Source organism: Canis lupus, chromosome 6, assembly GCF_048164855.1.
Source record: "Canis lupus baileyi chromosome 6, mCanLup2.hap1, whole genome shotgun sequence".
NCBI lineage: Eukaryota > Metazoa > Chordata > Mammalia > Carnivora > Canidae > Canis > Canis lupus.
Window position 1 is genome coordinate 71,710,166 of NC_132843.1, and position 19,330 is coordinate 71,729,495.

Consider the following 19,330-nt stretch of genomic DNA (forward strand, 5'->3'; position numbering starts at 1 on the left):
GAGACCAAATTTATAATTACACAATCAGTCCTACAGAAGTTTATCTTGAACAAAAAAGAAACAAAAAACAAAAAACTACAACACTGAATAAAAAATATACAGTTTGTCCTTCCTTAAGTAATTCAAACATGGGAAAAATCCAATTTAATAATGCTACTGATTTGCCCATGGGATTCATAATACAAAAAGTGCTCTCCCATATAATTTAACAAAGCATTCTTATAAATAGTACGTTTAAAATGCTATATATATATTTTAATGTATCTTTTAACTCTCTCTATATATATGTTTTAAAGTCGGCTTTCTAAGCATTCAGTGGCATATCTCTTAAGTTACGATACACTGAAAATTAAGTATATCATTAATATTTTCAGTACCTGACATTTATCAAATAGAGAAACACTATTATACAGAGTAATTAGAAAAACCAGAAACATATAATAGTTTACGCTTTTAATGATGAGTTATCAATGACTAATATAGTAAGAATGAACCCAACTGCAGGAAAACTGAAGCAAAGGCACAGAGACCATATGACTTGTTCAAGCTTATCATCACCATCATTGTTAAGGCTGAGAATGTGCTACATGCGGTACAGGACCCAAAATGCATATAAGCTCAGTAAAGTCACATCCACAAGAACAAAACAGAATTCCTGGTTATCAGGACTTTGTGGTAAACACAAGAGCCCTTTCTTGATCCATTTCTAAAGGAAGGGAAGAACTATGGTAGTCACCTTTCATGACAAGTTAAATAATTAACAACAATAACTGCTTATCTTTAATATACCTTGCACTGCTAGAAGCTGCTCCTCTGTGGTCCAACGGGCATTAATTTTCTGATTTGACTACAAAATTAAAGAGAAGTTTCCTAATGAGGATATGAAGACAGACATTTTTCCAAAGTGCTTATTTTTGTTTAACTTTTCACCAAATCATAGACATGAGATTACTAAAACTCTGATTTATGAAGATTCTGTTTTTATAAGAATTAAAAAATATATTCTGAGTTACCTTTTACCCACACAAAAAGATATGAAAGGGAAATGTACCAATTTGGGAGAATGAACAACATTCACATTTATACTCTAGTCAGAGGCATTAAAACTGAGAAAATCTATTAGTCATCCATTTTCCAACTACAATGTTCCTATCACACATAGCACGTATTAATTTTAGCCTAGTTTTAAACATTTAAGAGATTTATCTTTAGAGAGGATCTGTAACTTGCTCTAAAATTTTTTCTCTCCACATTTATTTATTTATTTTCTCTTCACATTTAGATTAAACCTAACCTTACTCCAACAAAACCAGTGTTATAAATTAATACAGAATTGTACATCAGGCCTAATTCCTAAAATATTTCTTAAATTTCTGAAGTAGAAAGTGACCCACTATAAGAATTGATTTTTCCCCCCAAGACCTCCCCACAATTTTTGTTTTAAAAAATCCCAAGTTTAGGATTTTTACTATGGCAAAACTACAATATTAAATACATAATCAAATTTCATTAGCGTATACCCACTGATTAGTACAAGGACCTTTGGCAGTCAAAGGAGAGACAGAAATTAAGTACACCAGCCTACAGAGGTTTACAGAAGAAACTGCCCAGATAAACTGGCCTGGTGTACTACATGGCTAGGCTGGACAAAATAGAAAGAAAGGCTTCCTTTGAGAACAAGTGTTTAGACCATATCTCACTCATGATCTTAATAAAAGTTTCTTCAGCACATAGAGGTTCTAGGGTATATCTACTTTCTCACCATGAGTGAACAGGTGTAAAAAGTAAGCATTCAGAAGAAAGAATAAAACAAAAATTCAAAATTAGAAAAAAAATTGAGATTTAAAAAAAAAAAAAAAACAGAGTAAAAGAGGGAAAAACCTAAAGCAGAAAGCAATGATAATACCAGATGAGGAGATTAAGAAGAGATAGTAAGGCAAGGCCAGGCAGATAGTGGATAAGTCTCAAGATGAGGATACTGGTAAAGAAGCAAAAGAACATTAAAAAGGTAAAGAAAAAAAAAAAGAAATAAAAAGGTAAAGAAAAAGAGGGGGCTATAGGCTGTAAAGCAGCAGTAATAAAAGAAGGGTGAACCAAGGTTTAGAAAGTGAAAAAAAGGAACGAAAAAGAAAAAGGAGATGAACAAGAATGGAAAGGAGCTAATATGTTGAGTTGAAACCCAGCAGTCTGATGCCACCTGTACTGTGAAAAGGTAGATAAAAGAGGTCCTTGGTACCCAAGGATAATTGGTACTAGAACCTTTTTAAAACAGGTCCACATATTTCAGAATAAACGGTAAAAAAGGGTTGACTTCAACTTCATCTGAAATATGAAACTAAAACTTACGAAATTAAAAAAAAATAGTTAATGATTAAATACACTTTAATTAAAGCTCCCATCTTTGCTGACCATACAATGGTGTAACATTCACTGGCTTTGAAATTTACAATGTGAGCACAGAGTGGGTCATTTCTGTTTTGAAGACCTCAACAATTCTTTCAAGGGCCTCCCTTAATTCTTTGTTACTCATATTCTTTTTTGAAGTTCCTCTGAGTCATCATCCTTTTCTCTTCAATGGTTAACTGCTAAATACCCATCTGTCAACAATTTTGCAAGAGATTAAAGTCATTCTCTTGTACTTTCATAGACTTGAAGAAAATCTTTTACAAGGTTTAAAATTTCATTTTGGTTTGTGCTGTATTTGCATTACATTAGCAAGAAAGTAAGAGAGAAGGATGTTGATGAGATGGGTAGGAAAGTAACAGCTAGAGTTAATTAGGGATAGCTGGTGAGCACAGCCTAATTTTATAAATGCTTAGTTCATTAGTGAATATTCTCTTGTATGGCAACTTGTGCTTCTCCATGAATCCTTTAGATTAATGAGCATTTGGATACAGAGATCTCCTGTAATACTACAATGCAACTTATTCTGAGGACTAAAGTTAGAATAAATGTAAAATATATATTAAGCTATGTTTAGGACATATGTAAAAAACACTGTCACAGCACCTGAACAGAAGCTAAAGTTGATCAAGTGGTGTTTGTTAAATCTGAAAGGCAGAAACTGGAAGAAAACGTATCATTAATGGAAAAGAACAAAAAAATGAAAGTAACATGCACTATGAAAACTTATTTTGCCTTATAAGCAAATCAGGAGATAGGATAAACACAAATAGCTACTAATAAAATTAGTTCAGAGTATGCTAGGGATTCAAAGATGAGAGGAAGAAATCACAATGACTAGAACAGAGAAGAAAGCCAGTTGAGGGGCTGGACACTGCGGTGGGTTACAGAACAGAATAAGTTTCTGAAAGGCGAAGATGAGAAGACACACCATGTATAAACAACAACAGGATCAACAATTAGGAAGAAGTGATAAATAAGCCTGGAAGTTGGTGATATTTAAAATATAGTAGGGGCCACTTTTTGGAAAGGCAGTAAATACCAAGGTTAATGAGCTCACACTAAATTTAATATGCAATAGTTTTTTGTGGGGAGGGAACAGGGGGAGAGAAGCAGGATTCCAACCAGAGGAAGATTTGAAGCCTGGACAGCTGGGTGGAGGATAGTGCTGTTAAGGACCTAAGAAGTTATGAAATGCTGAGTGGGGAGGTGTGGGAAGGCAAGACTGAGATGAGGACTGTAACTTGGGGTTCACTGACAATGAGTTTTAAGCAGGACATCCAGGTGGAGCTCAGGTTCACTTGAGGCTAAAATAGATTCATCTATGCAAACACAGCTTTTAAAGGTCTGGAAAATGTTTATGAGGGAAAACAATGGAGTCATATTCAGATGTAAGATTCTAAAATCAACCTATGAATTTAAAAAAAAAAAAAAGATTTTTTGCTTCTAATTCCAAATTACTATTGAAATGCTCCTATAAAGGTAGTCATGGAGACAGGCACATAATCTCTCAATAAGTCCACATGGCCAGGTATTCCTCCAACACCAAAATGAACCACTAGTTTTTCAGTTAATCCGAGATGAAGCCTTTGACTGAAATTTAGGGTAGCAGTGAATGAAAAACATAAATACATATTTAAATAGTAGAATTTCAAGAAAAGGAGACTGCTTACCCAGGAGGCATGAGGAAGCTAAAGCCTTCTAAAGATAGTGGATTCATAGTTCCAGCCCCTAACTGCTGACTCTACGGGAGACACTTGATAAAAAGGAATTCAGGCAGGACTGCCAGCTCTCCTCTACTTGCTATTACTAGACATACTCATATCTGTGGTTGAGTTTGTGTCATTTAAATGTATATATGACGTAATTTTAATATAGTGAAGTGATGAGTTTGTATGATGTTTCCGAAGAGAAGTGAATTTTGAGGAGAAAAACTTGGGAGAATGCTTATATTTATGTATAGAAAGGAAAATTACTCTGAGAAAGGAACATAATAGTTACAAAAGGCAACATCACCTCTCAAAAGTTAAAGGAAGAGAGAGGTTGTCATCTCTGTCAAGGTTCAGAAGAAGGCAAGAGAAATGAATTAGAGCTGTGGAGTTTTTGATCAGTAGCAGTGTTAGCCTTTAAGCAGTAGCTTCAGTGAAAAATGTAGGGAAGAGGATTGAAATTGCATTAAATTATAGAATCTGTGTATGACAAAACAGAAGCAGTGGAAGAAAGGGAAGAGTGAAGAAGAAACAGGGTCAAAATTTTTTAAATACATAAGATTCCTTCAAGTTACTGATTTTTCTATTCTCTTTTAAACTTTGGTAAAGATTTGTTTAATTCACAGAAAGGACAACTAAAATATATCTAGGAATCTAAAATTGTGTAGTAGTTATGGTTAGCTAGGCAATACCATTGAGAACATTCTTCTACAGCAAACTGCAGCCTGAAATACTGTTGTCTATAAAATAAAATATTAATCTCAACTAAAATAATACAACATATAATAGTTATAAAACTAAAAATATGAAAAGCCCCAAAGAGCCTTCAAGAACAACCTATGACTTTCTTCGTGAATTCAGCGTCTTTACTACATCCTTTCCCTGCTAAATTAGTCTTCATATCTTTCCCATTTTTGTCAGGAGTAGATTCATACTATCTCTGAATTGAAAGAATCAGAAAAGGGTACCATGTTAAACTTTCCATCCAATCCTGAAAATTTCATCCAACATCCATAATGAAAGGATGTCACCCACCTATGCATGAAAACATCCACAGGTGGGAAAAATGCCTAGCTTCAAAAAGCATTCCTGTTTTAGCTTCTTCCTTCCTGGATTCATTAATCTCCTTTTCCCCATCTACCTACCTCCAACCAAAACAGATCAAAGCATAAGACCACAGGCTACCACTCCCCCCAACACTCTTACATACTTTCAAATAGATATATTAATTTCTATTTTGCAATGTTCTTTGCCTTTATCATTTGCTGTCCACTCCTACAACTAATACCTGACCTTACCCCAAAACCCCTTTTTACCATTTATCACTCACATGCCTAGTATTTCAACAGCTGTAACGCTTCCAACTTAGCCTGTATAATAATACTGCCAGGATAACCTTCCAAAAGTTAAAAATTCCCATTACATCCTTCTATATCAAAGAAACTACAAGGTCTTCCCATTTGACCTAATTTAAAAGGCAAACTTCTCTTCTTAGCTCCCACAGACTTTTATACCCTGGCCCTTACCCAGTGATCTCTATCATAAAGAAGCCTCGGTTGAACTCAATTCTGTTAACATCTCTCTACACCGCGTTTACTCGTCCTCTGCAACCAAGTTGGCTTTCCGAAGTAGACAATATGCTTCATGAGAGAAAACTGTTTTACACTTCCACTAAATTCTCCATAGTAATTGGCACTACAGTGAGCACATGGTAAGTGCTCAGGGAATACTCGTTGACTGGTGTTCTCCCCCACTGGATTTATACATATTTTGAATGTACTGTTCAACATCAAACCAGTGTTCATATTATTCCCTTCGCCTGCCCATTTTGTATGTGCAAAACTCCTACTCATCCTTCAAACCTCAGCTGAAACATCCCCTTTACAAAGTCTTCCCCGATTAACCTAGTGAGAATAACTACTTATTTTCCTGTAGCATTTTACTTATAAGCCTATCACACAACTTTAATGTTTGTCTTATAACATCTAGACTGTTTTTCTTTTAGATAGAAAAATCCATCTCTTCCTCATTTAAATTTGTCCTCTCTTACCCACACACACTTTCCACAGTGCCTAAAACAGTGCCTTATATGAAATAAGTGATCAATAAATACTTATGGGAAGAAATGGACTTTCTTCACCAAATTTTTTCCTAAGTGAAAATAACAAATACAACCAAATGAGTAAGTAAAGCATCTTAGTAAATGTTTATTTCCAGTTGAGTTACATCACTTAGTAGCTTATTATTCTAATGGTTAACGAAATTTTTATTACCTATTAAGGTAGAATTTCTATTACCTAACCAAAAGAAAAGGGGATACATTACATGATTTTTCAAGGTCTTTAGTATGACTGTTAATCTAGTATTTTGAAACAGATCTATTCAGATTGTTCTTCCCTGCAAAGCAATAGAAATAATATGATAAATATAAATACATCCTGAGCATTTTCTAGGTAATAAAACCTACATACATTTTCAATTTATATGAGTTTAATAAATTAACCTCAAAGTAATATTCAAACTTCACTCTATGGATGGTAGAGTCTTAAAATTTTGGTTGTTTCGTTTTGATCATTATTTTTACAAAAACCCAAAAGATGTAATAAATGTCTGATAACCTCTAACCTCAAAACTGCCTTCAAAGGTGAGAGTCAATATATAGTTTTGCTATTAAATGAAAACTTTTGGGACGCCTGGGTGGCTCAGCAGTTAAGCGTCTGCCTTTGCCTCAGGGCACGATCCTAGAGTCCCGGGATTGAGTCCCACATGGGGCTCCCTGCATGGAGCCTGCTCTTCCCTCTGCCTGTGTCTCTGCCCCTCTCTCTCTGTGTGTCTCATGAACAAATAAATAAAATCTTAAAAAAAAAAAAAAAAAAAAAAAACAAACGAAAATGTTCAAAGGCAAGAGGGAGAATGATACAAATCTAGGACTCCAACTAGAGTCTAAGATTGTGAAATATAGCCAAAATTTCACTATTGACTAGATGTGTGACATGATCAAGCCAGTTACCCTTTCTGAGGCCCAGTTTTGTCATGTAAAATAGTATTTGCTTCATCTACTTCTTGGGATTTATGTGAACATCAAATCAAATAGCATAAAGTTATAAATGCTATTATTGCATTTTAATGTTTTACTTTATTCATACTAATGAGAGAGGCTCTCCTTTAATTTTCTGAAAAAATTGAGGTTAGAATCATCATTTCCTTGAAAACTTGGTAGGCTTTTTCTGTAAAACTGTCTGGACCTGGCATTTTCTTAAGAAAAACTGCTAACTGTTCCTTCATTTTATTTAATGACAATAAACCTATCAGGTTTTCTTTCTTAATTTTTTTTTTTAATTTATTTATGATAGTCACAGAGAGAGAGAGAGAGAGAGAGAGAGGCAGAGACACAGGCAGAGGGAGAAGCAGGCTTCATGCACCGGGAGCCCGACGTGGGATTCAATCCCGGGTCTCCAGAATCGCGCCCTGGGCCAAAGGCAGGCGCTAAACTGCTGCGCCACCCAGGGATCCCGGTTTTCTTTCTTTTTAAGACAATTTTGGTAAGATATATTTTCCTGTGAATTTCTAAGTTTCCTTTAAAAATTTGAACTTATTGACGTAAAGTTCTTTATAGTATTCCCCTATTTTTAATATCTACTGTAATTTATTAAGTTTAATTTTTAAGTTATAAAATTACAGACACTTAAAGCTTTTGGCTTTTATGCATTTTAATGCATAAATATGAAATTAAAATAATTTCAATATAAAATTTAAGAAAATTTTTGTTACAATACTATAAAGTAGTATTCTTTGTATCACTATCTTTAAATAAGTGGAAATGTCACTAGAATGTTTGTCAGTTTATTTACCTGTGGGTTTGAAATGAGATGTTACATTAGTCTATGTATATTTCATTCTTTCCCATCACCTAACCTTATTGAAAGAGACCATTTAAAACAAAACAAAAAAATAAGAACAGTCTTTTTCCTAATGATTATTCCTTTCTGATTCTAATGAGTCAGACAAAATATGGTGCATTTGTTCTGAAGTACTCTCCCCTACACTTCTGCCCTCCCCTCAAGCCCCTCACACATATTTCATTTTTAGATATTTCAGGCAACTTGTGATGGGGGGGGGGGCAGGGGGCATCCCATTAGGACCAAATAAGATTATTTGATTATTAAATACATAGAAAGGCCAGTCCAGGATATGAAGCACAGAAGAGGAGTCTTTAAAAAAAGAGAGAAATAAGAGAAAAGATTTATAATAGAGGTTTCTATTAAAAGACTTGATTGGACTTTATGGGCATTTAAGTACTCCTATAATTATCACACATATCAAGTATATATTACGTTTCAGAGGAAATAGGAGAAAGACTTGAGAAAAGTTAATCTACATCTTATTTTTCAATTTCACATTTTCAAGTAGTACAAGAATGTTATTAATTAACTCACATACTAAAATCCTAGCTGAAAATCTGAGTCACAAAAGACAAGTATATTAAAATAAAAAATTATTAAAATTGCTAAGTAAGCTCCTTTTCTTGTTTTGTTTTGTTTTTTTTTTTTTCTTGTTGTTTTACCAATTCACACAGTTAGGAAAAGGCTTTGAGCAAACATTTCTGCAGACCCAGAAATGTACTGGCTTGCTCTTCAATTACTTTCTATTTTCATGTGCCCTGGGCCTACCTGTATAGCTGTTTTTCCCTACTTACTTTGCTTGATATGAATTGCTATGGGTAGGAAAGAAATGACTTCACTTAAATCATTAGCCAAGTCTCAAAAGTCTAAATAAGAAAATAGAGACATGACAAATCACCCACACTATGACATCTTCAAAGTATTAGCACCACATGGGACCAAAATAGTAAATACTAGTTCAGAGAATAAGATTTCACATACTTAGTCACATATATTCTTCAATAACATACCTCAGGAGGTTTGAATTCTTCAATTCCACCTTCCATTTTCTGTTTAAGTGCACTGTTTACTTGCTTAGCATTCTGAACCTTTAACAAAATAAATCAGATCACATACTTAGGTAAATGTATGATTACTCAATAAATGAAAAGGATATAAGATATATACAAAATCTTAAATTTCAGGAGGACAGACACTACATTTTATCATACTTGAGGCCATTCAACTAATATCCACATCAACTACTATATATCCACTAATCAATCAACTAATTATATATAAAACTAATATGTCTCTAATAGGCTAATAAACAGTCTACAAATCATAGTATCTGAGCATCTTTTAACAATGTCTCTTAAGACAAATGGTATACAGAGGAATTACATTCCATCAATATTTCTCATTACCATAATGTTTTGATAAGAATGATTATTCCAATAAAAATAAGAATGATGAGAATGGATAATATTAGGTGTTTATTAGGTTAAGCATCATTGTTGGTGCTTCACATATAATAATTCTCACAACTATTTTGTGAAGTAAGTATAATCAGTTCTGCTATAACCTGACATATGCATTCTCCAAAATCACCCTACTAGGCAAAATCGTACAACTTATAGGGAAACAGATTCTGGGACCCAACACTGGAAAACATTGTCAATGACACATAAAACAAGATAGGAACCTCATAAAAATGATAGCAGATTTATGCACTCTAAATAATAAAGAAATTTACAAATGCTACAATAAAGATGGTACTTTACCTTGGAAAAGATCTGAGGTTGCTTATAGAAGGGTCAAATATTTGCAGCTTGTGAGTTACTGGGAGGTGGTTGAAGGAGGGTTATTTGAAATCAGATGAAAAATTTTAACACCAGATATGAATGTGTATGGTTCGTAACATATAATGAATTGAGGGAGCTGGTACACAACTGAAGTGTTTGGACATGTATTCAGCTAGGTGCCATTTTTCACTGACAAAAATCAAATATAAGCAAATGCAAAATTCACATTATACTCAAATTGCTCCCTAATATATCAGTCGTGTTGGAACAAATTCATGTTTTCAAAATAAGCATTATAGCAGAACTGACGCTACTTTTACTGTAACCATTTTACAGATGTAGAAGGCAGGGCACAGAGAAGTCAAGAAACTTTCCCTAGGCTACAGATACTAGAGGAAGAACCTGAATCTGAACTATGCCAAGTTTTTAGTATATGTGCTGCTGAAGCGAGCACCCATGCCAAGTTTTTAACTACTATTCAACTAGCAATATTATTAATCTTTACCTAGAATATTAAGGGGTATGATTTTTATTTGTTCATTTGTTTACTTTTTCTTGGTTTGCCTTTTTCAGTATGAACAATCAAATATTTATAAAGAGATTTGTGAAATTTTTTCCTCAGAGATCTTAACACAGCTAAAATGTAAAAATCTACATTGGTTCAAATGTGGTTAGTCAGCCATACAAAGGTAAAATGTAAATTCTCAGTCTTTAAGGATTTCATAGATTAATGGGGAAATAAAGAAATATAAAGGATAAATGCTGAAACACCTAACTTATACTTGGAGGAAGAGAGAGAAGAGAGCATGTGTCTAATATTCATGGGTTAGCAGGCATGGGTAATGGAGAAAACAGGGTCAGTTTTCCAAAGGAGATGACACCTAAATTTAGTTTTAAAGGATTAACAAGGGGGCACCTGGGTGGCTCAGTGGTTGAGCATCTGCCTTTGGCTGAGGTTGTGATCCTGGGGTCCTGGGATCAAGTCCCGCATCAGGAGCCTGCTCCCTCTGCCTAGGTCTCTGCCTCTCTCTATATATCTCTCATGAATAAATAAATGAAATCTTTAAGATAAAAATAAAGGATTAACAAGAACTAAGCAGCTAGGCATGGTTGGGGCAGGAAATGCCTTTCCAGACAGAACAGCATGTAGGAAGATAGGAAAGCAGTTAGGCTGGGCCAGAACAGAGAATTTTGTTTTGTTTATTTAAAAAAAAATTTTTTTTAAATATTTTATTTCTTTATTTGGCAGAGAGAGGGAGATGCAGGCTTCTCACTGAGCAGGAAACCCAATGCAGGGCTTGATCCCAGGACCCTGGGATGACCTGAGAGGAAGGCAGACACTTAACCAACTGAGCCATCCAAGTACCCATGGAGTAGAGAATTTGAATTCTGCCTAAAGACATTTTTTTAAAAAAAGATTTTATTTATTTATTTATTTATTTATTTATTTATTTATTTATTTGAGAGAGGGGGGTAGAGAGAGAGAAAACGTGTGTGTGCACGCAGGGAGGAGCAGAGAGGGACAAGTAGACTCGGTGCTGAAATGGGAACTAACGTGGGCCTCAATCTCACAACCCTGAGATCATGACCTGAGCTGAAATCAAGAGTCAGATGCTTAACTGACTGAGCCACCCAGGTGCCTCAACCTAAAGACTTTTTAAGCAAGGGAGCAACATAACCATTATTTGCCTTTTAGAATGATAATTCTACTAGTAATTTGGAAAATGGGATAGAATGAAAAAGATGAAAATTAATTTAACAATCCAGATGAGGACTTCAATTAAAAACAGTAGGAATGAAGTAATCATAGTGGTGGCACACAGACATATAAAAGAAATAACATGGAAGCAAAATTAAGATGCGTTTGTAAACACTTGATGGGCAGAATTAGGGAGAAGGAGGAATCATGGATAACTCTCACCACTGGTTGAGTAACTGAGTGTATGTGGTGCCAATCACTGCAACAGAGAGTGCAAAGGAAGAACAGATAACTAGAGTGGGTATAGGAGAAGTCAGTTTGGACACTGTCTACGAAATGTGTCTGGGATATAAAAGTAGTAGAATTTGTAAACCCAAGAGTGCGAACTTTTACTATGTCACACATCAAATGACTAATCAAGAAAGGAGTTTAAAGCTTTAAAGAAGATCCTTTATAATAAAAATAGGCTATAAGTAAGGTAGTAGTGTAAAGGATAAAGTAAGACTACAGATGCCTGGGCACATTTTATTCCCATGTTATTTAAAAAGACTGAGCAATTAAAAAAATTTTAAACCTATGTTTCAAAAAAAAAAAGTCATTCATACATCAACACTGGGTTTTCCTTGGTTTTAATGCATTAAAATAACATAATCCAATCTAACTCATGTATCACTTTCAGAGACAATGCAACTGGAAATATTTTTGCCATTCTAGTGGATATTTCTAAAAAGCAAATGCCTACAGATGCTCCTACATCTTTAAGAGAAAAAAGAGGAGAAACAGACAACCACAGTTTTCCCACACTGCAGAAAAGCAATTAAAAATCGCCTTCAAGAGTTTCAATGTGTATTGTAACACAGATTTCACTCCTTCAGTTTGCTCACTGACTTCTTAGATTACTTGATTAGAAGACTGTTCTCACTGCTGGCTAACTGCTATTGGTACTTGGTAGGCTCTACATTTTAAAAATCTGTAAACAACATTACAAACTATTCCATGTCATTTAATTTTGTGCTGAACAGTCTTCAATGGACTTTTAAAAATAATACAGTATTTTAAATGAGTCTCCAATTCACTTGTCTTTCTACCATAATGTTGCTTTCTCCAACTTTATCTACAAATGATCTAATTCCAAATAGATTCAAGAGGAACCCAAAGACTGGGACTCTTCCTATAACACCAATGACCATATAAAAAGAAGCCCTTAAACATAATAAAGAATCCATAAATTTCTAAGATTATGCCTATCAAAGGCCAACCAACAAGGACTACAAATACACCACCCAAGAAAAACCCTGTAACTTTCATTTTAGGTTTCTGGAAGAAGAATCTGAATGTTCTTTGTAAACCAATTACAAAAGCCAAGCCAGCTACAAATCAAACATTTCCAATAGCCAGCAGTGCTTTGTCAAATAAGAAAATCACTCCAAAGGACAGGAAAGACACTCCATATTCTGTTAATCCCATTCCAATTTTCTGGGTGTCCATTAAGAAGATCATGGTTGCAGTGGTGAGGGCAGTAGAGACAGAACCTCAGGGTGCCCAGGCCATGAAGCAAAGTCAGGAGAAAAGAAGCTAGGAAGTAGACCAAGCAAGAGACGCCACATCTCCTGGAAAGACACAGCCATCTCTACCTCCACTTCAAGACCACTCGAGCACCCCCCTTTTTTCAAATATATGTTCCCTTTTTAAAAATATTACAGGCAAAGTGTTTTATAAGTTCTCTAAAAAGGAGTGCTGTAGTTTGAAAGACGGGAGTTGTGTACACATTCACTGTTCAACTAAAGGCCAAGCATTCAGTCAAAAACATACTACATATATTAGAGAGCCTGGTGTCCTAAAAGTCAAAGGAAAGGAATTTCAAGAAGGAAGAAGGGTTGTCAATGTCAACTATTACTGAGCAGTAAGAGATTCAAGAGAAATAACAAAGAAGAGGGCATGAAATCTGACAATTTGTTAATAAACTTAATGATAGTTTTTTCCAGGGGTAGAATTGGGATGGTGTGTGGGGCAGAAATTAGATTGGAAATGTAAGAAAGCAGAGGAAGCTAATATGGTAGATATTTATTCAAGAAGTTTGTTGAAGGGACACCTGGGTGGCTCAGTGGTTGAGCGTCTGCCTTTGGCTGAGGGTATGTCTCTGTGTCTCTCATGAACAAATAAAATCTGAAAGAAAGAAAGAAAGAAAAGAAAGAAAAAAGAAAGAGAGAGAGAGAGAGAGAGAGCAAGCAAGCAAGCAAGCAAGCTTGTTGGAGAATAAAAGAGAAATATAGGAGCAGTTTGGGTGAGTAACCAGGGTCAAGAAATAGAGAAATCTGAATGTTTCGGATAGAGAAAAACTACCTTGTTCCCACACTATACTGCTGCAAGACTCTTACATTTTATATATAGTGGTATAATATTAACTCTTAAGGACACAAATTGTAATACCTAAGCAAGCATGATATGCTAGGCTGAGGATGCACAGTGTAATTCCTAGAGCAACTACCAAAATAAAAAATGCAAAAAGATACAGTTGAAAAATATAAATAAGATGATGCTACATCTCTCTTTAAAACCCTTCAGTGACTTCCTAACTCATGATGAATTTTAAATTTCTTAGCATGGTCTTCTTATCAATTCCTGCCTATCCCTGCTGTAACCTGCTAAAGGCAAGCAGAACTTAATGAAGAACTTCAAGATGAATACTGATATTTTAAGAAGGTAACATGGACAACAATGTGTGGCATGGAGCTGCAGCGAATGTGGATAGCAAGGAGACTCAACAAGATAGTTATTGTCAAATAAGAGGTTATTTGACAGAGTTATTGTCAAATAAGGAGCTGAATGAACAAAGGTAGTAGTGATGGGATTAAAAATGAGGAGACTGATGTAAAGAAAATTTCTCAGATAAACTTACACAACTAGGTTACCACTTAGGTTTGTGTGTACTGGGGGATGTAATAATGGCAAGGGATAAATTAAAGAGGATTCTCATGTTTCAACAAGGAACAGAGGAAAATAATCTTTCAGGGGTTAGATGAGATGCCTAGCAGGGAGATAGAAATACAGCAATACAGAGCTTGAGAGGAAAAAGTCACAGGCTGAGAAGTAGATTCAGAAGTCACAGGACACCCGGTGGCTCAACGATTGAGCATTTATCTTTGGCTTAGGGCGTGATCCCGGGGTTCTGGGATTGAGTCCTGCATCAGGCCCCCTGTGAGGCCTGCTTCTCCCTCTGCCTGTGTCTCTGCCTCTCTCTCTGTCTCTCATGAATAAATAAATAAAATCTTTAAAAAAAAAAAGACAGAAGTCACTGCATATAATGTAAGACTGGTTGATGCATACCAAGAAAGTACAGACATAGAAGAGTAGCTAGGTCTAAAGGATAGGAAAAACAAAAGAAACCGAGAGAGGAAAAGATGACCAAGAAAGGCCAGAGACCAAGAACAAGCATTAATGAGTATTTTCTGTGTGCTAGGCACTGTTGTAAGCACTTCTCATATACTACCCTGTTTAATTCCTCCCAAGCATATTATTATCCATACTTCAAGATGAGGAAGCTAAGAAGAGTTAACTAGCTCCCCCAAAGTAATACAGGAACTAGATGATGTAGTTTGAGTTAAAATTATGTTCACTGACCCTAGATATTGACTCTTAACCATGATTAATCTGTTTATTATGATGATATATTTATAATACCACAGCAGCTACTATTGGCAATAATGATGAGGATGAAGAGAGCAGCCATTATTCCCTGAGCACTCAAAATGTGCCACACACTGCTCAACAATCTGCAAGTAACATCTCAACCACTTCCTAACAACCTGCAGGAGAAGGATGATTATTTTATCCTCAATTTTATAGATAAAAAATTGAATATCAGAGAAATTCCATTATTTCCCAATATCATAGAGCTAATCGGTAGCAATACTGGGATTCAAATTTAGAATAGACAAAGGAATCTCTGAATTTGGAAACAAGGTAAATTTTAAAGAATGAAGCTTACAGAAGTGGGTGGCTGAGAAAAATCTGTAAAAAAACTCATTTACTGGGCAGCCCAGGTGGCTCGGCGGTTTAGCGCCACCTTCAGCTCAGGGTGTGATCCTGGAGACCTGTGATCGAGTCCGTGTCCAGCTCCCTGCATGGAGCCTACTTCTCCCTCTTGCCTGTGTCTGTGCCTCTGTGTGTGTGTGTGTCTCATGAATAAATAAATAAATAATTTTTTTAAAAACCCTTAAAAAAAAAAAACTCGTAAAAAAAAAACTCGTTTACTAAGGTTTTAAAAGTGGATAAACAGAATAGACAGAATCATTAAAAATATGATTTTTATAGAATACCTGACGTTTTAAAGAGATCAGTTCCATGTCCAGTTGCCGCAGGATGGTGTTGGCTGCATTGGGACTACAGGAAACAGCTACCACATCTTCCTGGGTTAAGTACATGCCCTTAGGTGGACGGCACTTAGATCGCTGAGAATGATGGCGATGTTGTAAACTCTGATATTCTCTCCTTCCAAGTCCAATCTTGCTAGTTTGGACAGGTTGTTCAGTATTACCCTAAAAGAATAAAGATACATGGTTTTCAGGCATGTATAAACTGAAGACAGTCTATAACTGGAAGCATCTGCTACACTAAGTACACCTAAAAAATACTTCTAACCAATGACATTATGTACAAGTACACACATACTCACACACTGCGCTTATCAACTGGGGGAAAATAAGCACACAACATAATGTTTTCTCGATTAATCCACTCAAATGTTTGGTTTCTATCCCGGAGGACTACAACAAATGAAAAAATAAGTTGGACTCTAAACTATTCTTGTTTGCTTTAATATGGAATATATTTTCCCTCAGCAATAAAGAGTCAAACAAAAAAAAAAGCTATAACTTATTAAGTGCAGATTTTCAGGAAAATTAAAAAGGGGCAAATTAGGAATTCTAGCAAGTGGCAGATAACACTTCATTCTCACTTCAGAGATGTTGAAAGAGAACTATGCCTCTAAAGATTAAAAAGGACACAGAATTATCTTAATCTTGACATTTCTAAACTCTAAATCTATCTGTGAATAAAATGTGAATTTGTATTTTGAAAGAGGTTAGGACAGTTTGAATAATAATCACCATGAACTCTTAAGTAGGATTTCATTATTATTTGCAATATTCTTAAAGTGTGATATAAAAATACAATGTCATTCTGTGTTTCTGAGACAGGAATCCATTTGAAATGGTGCCCATTAGGTTGAATGGCAATCTAATTTCAACTGATTAGATTTAATGCTCCAATTCTTTAGAAAAGGAGCTCTGAGTAAAAGTCATAAAACAACTGTATAATGAAGCATAATCCACTTCACTGCTTAACACCTAACTCAAAGCAACACATGGCAAACCTGATGTTCAAAGAAATTCCTCCCAGTGTAGCACTCCTAAAATTGCCAGACCATGTATTTTTCTTTAAAACATCTTTAAAAATTTAATTCTGAAGTGGGAGGGAAGTGAGAAAATTTCTGAGACCAGAAATAATGAGAAAGCAGGAATCCAAGGACCTAAGTGAGTATGCAGGAGCTGGCATTTGCCAAAGGCCCAGGCTTCAATGAACAACAGGTGTAGGTCACAGGAGACAAAGCCAGACTTTTAGAAGGATAGCTATCATTGTGCAAAGTAGAAAAAAATGCTCCTGTCCTGTTGAGAAAGAGGAGGATTTTTTAAAAAGATTTTATTTATTTTAGGATTTTATTTATTTATTTGACAGAGAGAGAACACAAGCAGAGGGAGCAGCAGGCAGAGGGAGAGGCAGAAGCTGGCCCCCCACGGAGCAGGGAGCCCAATGGGGGACTCAATCCCAGGACCCTGGGATCATGACCTGAGCCAAAGGCAGATGCTTAACCAACTGAGCCACCCAGGTGCCCAAGAAAGAAGATGATTAAAGAGAGACATGGCTATCTCATCCTTACCTGAATGAAAAGGAAGAGAAACCCCCCAAATTCTTCCCTGAGAATCTGTCATCACAGGCCTACATTAAAGCTGGTTTGGGGACTAAATTTATATGAACTGTCTGGCCTGAAAAATTCCAAATCAGAAATTTAAAGTGTCTCAGGTTTAGGGCCTTCAAACACTTAGCAAAAGCAAATGCAAAGAGTCTCTAGAAGAATGCATTTTAAATCCAGGTCTCAAAAATTTTCCACGAATATGTTCTAAGGAAAATGAGTTCCCAACCACAAATTGCTAAACAAGTCCCATGAGTGAGAGACAGCAGAAGCAAACAATAGAATTAGATCTGCAAAGACTGCAGATACTAGAATTACTGGATAAAGAGAATACAATAAATGTGTTACATGTGCATAAAAAGATAAATGACACAATTGAAAATATGGAATATTCTTTTAGGAGTCTATCAAAACTGACCAAGCAGATATGCAAAAGAACCAAACGGAACAACTAGAAATAAAAAAATATTATACATAAGATTAAAAACTCAGTGGATGGGTTACTTGGCAGATGAAACAGAGCTCAAAAGAACAGCAGTGACTTAGAATGTATATATGATAAAAATGACCACAATGCAGTACAGAAATATGGGAAGACAAAAAATGGAAAATGAGTGGTTAAGAGACATGTGAAGCTCCATTAGACTTTTAAAAGCATTCCCAAAAGAAAGAATAGAGAGAATGAGGAAGACACAATATTCAAAGAGGCAACAAGTGAGAATTTTATAGAACTTAAGACATAGGATTCAAGAAGTACAATGAATGCAAAATTAGTTTACAAAACAAAACAACAAAAACAACTCCACACTCAGGTACATTAGTTATACTCACTAAAGACAAAGAAGAGACCATAAAAGCAGAGAAAGAAAAGACAAACTGCCTGTAAAGGAATAATAATTAGCCCGGCAGCAGACCTCTCTGCATGCAGCAATGACAGAAATCAGAAGCAGCAGAATATCATCTTCAAATAACTGTCAACCTAGGATTCTAACACCAGCAAACCAGGGTCTCAAGAACAAGTGAGAAACAGACATTTTGGATATACCAAAACTATTTATCAGTGACAGGCTCACTAAATTAACTTGTACAATATATACTTCAGGAAAAGGGGAAGTGATTTTTGAAGAAAGGTCTAAGATTCAAGAAAGAAAGATGAGTGAATTTTAAACATGTATGTAAACACAAATAAACAATGACTATACCTCTGAGCAATTTTAAAAAACAAGATGTAACTAAAACTGGACAAAAATACCATATAAATCAGGAGAGTAGTGACTGAAGTCAAAGCATTCTAAGGGCCAATATTAATCAGAAAGTCATTAAAAATAAACAAACAATATTAGACTTTAAGTTAAGTAAGTGGGAAAAAGGGGTGCCCAGCTGGCTCAGTCGGTTACATGTCTGCCTTCAGCTCAGGTCATGATCCCAGAGTCCTGGGATTGAACCCTGCATCGGGGTCCCTACTTAGTGGGGAGCTTGCTTCTCCCTCTGCCTCTGTCCGCATGTGTGCTATCTCTCTGTCAAATAAATAAATAAAATCTTAAAAAAATAATAACAAAAACAGGAAAAACTTCCAGGGTACACAATAAGAAGACAAATATAGAAATATTCCAACTAAAAAAAAAAAAAAAGAAGAAATATTCCAACTAGTAGAGAATAAAAAAGTGGAATGGGAGATAAAGTCTTAATGCAAACAAAAAAAAAAAAAAAAAGAGAGAGAGAGAGAAAAGAAAAGAAAAAAACAAGGCATTAAGGAGAGGAAAACTAGAAAAGGCAAAAATACATATATCAGTGATCATGACCAATATATAAAGGGACTAAAGTCTCCAGGTAAATTATAAAATCCTACCTTTTTCTTCTTA

General features: G+C 35.3%; 1 protein-coding gene and 1 pseudogene across 5 annotated transcripts in view; both read right to left on the reverse strand.

The window, feature by feature from the left end:
- Positions 1-19,330, reverse strand: part of RCOR3 (REST corepressor 3) — a 53,203-nt gene that overhangs the window by 11,003 nt on the left and 22,870 nt on the right. For all 5 annotated transcript variants that reach the window (XM_072831163.1, XM_072831164.1, XM_072831162.1 and 2 more), the window contains 3 exons: positions 15,817-16,035; positions 9,025-9,102; positions 790-847 (listed from right to left, as the gene is read on the reverse strand). In XM_072831163.1, the coding sequence (XP_072687264.1) occupies positions 790-847; positions 9,025-9,102; positions 15,817-16,035 (355 nt within the window). The remainder of the gene's footprint in view (positions 1-789; positions 848-9,024; positions 9,103-15,816; positions 16,036-19,330) is intronic.
- Positions 12,553-12,997, reverse strand: LOC140634841 (vesicle transport protein GOT1B pseudogene; annotated as a pseudogene).